At 41.1% G+C, this 2,340-nt stretch overlaps 1 protein-coding gene across 1 annotated transcript in view; it reads right to left on the bottom strand.

Moving 5' to 3' along the window:
* The window catches only part of nr1d2a (nuclear receptor subfamily 1, group D, member 2a), a 3,791-nt gene extending 2,069 nt beyond the window's left edge, over window positions 1-1,722 (bottom strand). Inside the window, exon 1 of the mRNA XM_035673196.1 lies at window positions 1,624-1,722. Within this exon, the coding sequence (XP_035529089.1) occupies window positions 1,624-1,722 (99 nt within the window). The remainder of the gene's footprint in view (window positions 1-1,623) is intronic.
* Between the last annotated feature and the right edge of the window lie 618 nt (window positions 1,723-2,340).

Raw genomic sequence — 2,340 nt, 5'->3', positions numbered from 1 at the left:
CACACACACTCTCACACACACACACACTCACTCACTCTCACACACACACACACACACACACAGACACTCACACACACAGACACTCACACACTCACACACAGACACACACACACACACTCTCCTCCTCTCGTCTAAAAACACTAATTTACTCTCATCTGCATTCCTGATAAGCCGTTGAGGGAGAATCTGACAGCGGATCAGTTCATTCTGATATCACATAAGATATGTTGTTTGAGGAACATCAGATACGGTTATGAAAGCTGGAACAAACCTTTTCCACAACGGTGCGGTGCAGCTGGGCGGCAGTCAGATCTGCTCTATGAAATGTTTTCAAGATGGAGACTTTAAAAACACTCAAACAGCCTCAAAACTTCAAGAGTTTTCCAGAGCGGCAGCAGATCTGAGCACAATACGACTTCAGACGAAAGCTCGAAGTAAAACTCCCGAATAAGTGTTTTTATTTAATGAGATGGATTCTTTTTAAAATACAGAGCTGATAAAATATCAAACATTATCTGAACGCAGCGTCTAAAATGTGAGTATTTGCTGTTTTTATCAACAGGAATAACTTTTTGGTTTTGGATCGTCGACAAAAATAAAAAATGAATAAATCAGCAGGAATAATTTCAACCCTAATTTTATAGACCAAATAAACCAAACAGTAAATAAATTATCTGTACTATACCAACAGTTTTGCTGCAACTCTCAACAGCTGAACTGATTTAAATCATCTGTGTAATAAACAAGTTTTAACTACACGATGCAGAACCATAAAGAAATGTAAAACTCGCGACTTCAGTTTCATTAAAGTCCCTGAAACGAAGACGTTCCCCTTCAGTGACGAGTTCAGCTCGAGTGTATTCCCTCATTGTGAACATTTAAGTTATTACAAGATACATTATCATATAATACGAGGAACTCAATTAACGCGGCTTTTAATCCATCACGTCTTTTTAAGCTGTCACACTTCATTGTTGTAATTAGGTAGTCCATTATGATGAATCTGCCTAAATGGCACCGGGCTGTTGCTGAAGCCCGTCGCCGCTGTTGTCCGTCGGTGTCAGGACTTTCACTCATCCATCCTTTAATCCACAATTTAAGCCGTTAATTTAACCGAGAACATTACCGCGCTGTGGTTACGCCACCGTCTGAATGTCATTTAAAGGAGTGTATTTACCGAGCTTTTAGCCTTTCCACTGTTTCCCTTTCCCCTCCTTTTATCACTAAATATACATTTCATAATTCATGAGATAGAAGCTATTTCAAAAAGTAATGAAAATGTTAAACGACAGCCAACAAAAAACTGTTTTCTCTCAGACTGCTGAAATATTCTTTCCATTTACAGCTACGTTTGTTCTGTGTGGTAAACTAAAACATCTGTACATGCCACACGCTTCCTTCCAGCTCGATGTTACACAACAGACTTTTAAATGACGGCTGGTTGCCTGTGCGGAGGCTTACACAGAGAGGAGAGAACAGTTTGCCCACCCAGAATCAGCCTGAGAAGCTGTTGTTTAATACGTAAGAAGAAGAAAACAGAAACAGCATTTTGTTTTAAGACGGTGAATAAACACCAAACAGTTTTCTTCCAGTTAGCAGTAAACATCCAGACGGCGTTCGTACTGGGACGCTCTGTGGCCAGGGAGGTCGAAGGTCAGGCTCAGCTGCTTCATCTGCCTCTGGACACCACAGGAGGGAGGCTGCCTGCACTTCAAAATACATATTTGTCCTCTAACCTGTGCGACTGTTTCTCCATCTGGATGGTTTTGGAGTTTTGAAGTCGTCTGCCTCTCGAAAATAATGGAACTAGATCACAATCACTAAAACAAACACATCTGAAAAACGACGTCTCTTTCCAGGAATCACAACCTGGTTACTGTAAATAATCCAGACTTTGTTGTGAGCAGTTTCATGTAGGAACTATTCTCTTTCTACCGAACTAACCCCCGCCAACCGTATCTGTGTGGTGATACGTGGAAAAGAAAGTAGTTCCTACGTGAAAGCGCTCTGTGGATTATCTCGAGTAACCAGGTGATTTCTGGGAGAGACACTGCCGTTGAGGTTTTTTTGTTTTTACTACTTTGAGCACCACAAACCGAACGCAGACGACGTCTCTACAGCCGATGTCTCCAGAACAATCTCGATGGAAGGAGGAACGATATCCCTGATCCTCTTTTTGATCGTGGGGAGAAATCAGGATACGAGAACAGAGTAGTTCAGGTTCCCATCAGTTCGGGTCAATAGGGGTGTCACGATTCTCCAAATCCTCGATTCGATTCGATTTTCGATCTTTTTTTAATATTACTATTAATGCATTCCTTATATGTTATTTACTTTTTT

The sequence above is a fragment of the Morone saxatilis genome, unplaced genomic scaffold (assembly GCF_004916995.1).
Source record: "Morone saxatilis isolate NCDOM2014 unplaced genomic scaffold, NCSU_SB_2.0 Contig24, whole genome shotgun sequence".
Lineage (NCBI taxonomy): Eukaryota > Metazoa > Chordata > Actinopteri > Moronidae > Morone > Morone saxatilis.
Note: the sequence above shows the minus strand (reverse complement) of the source record. Positions and strands in the feature narration are given on the sequence as shown.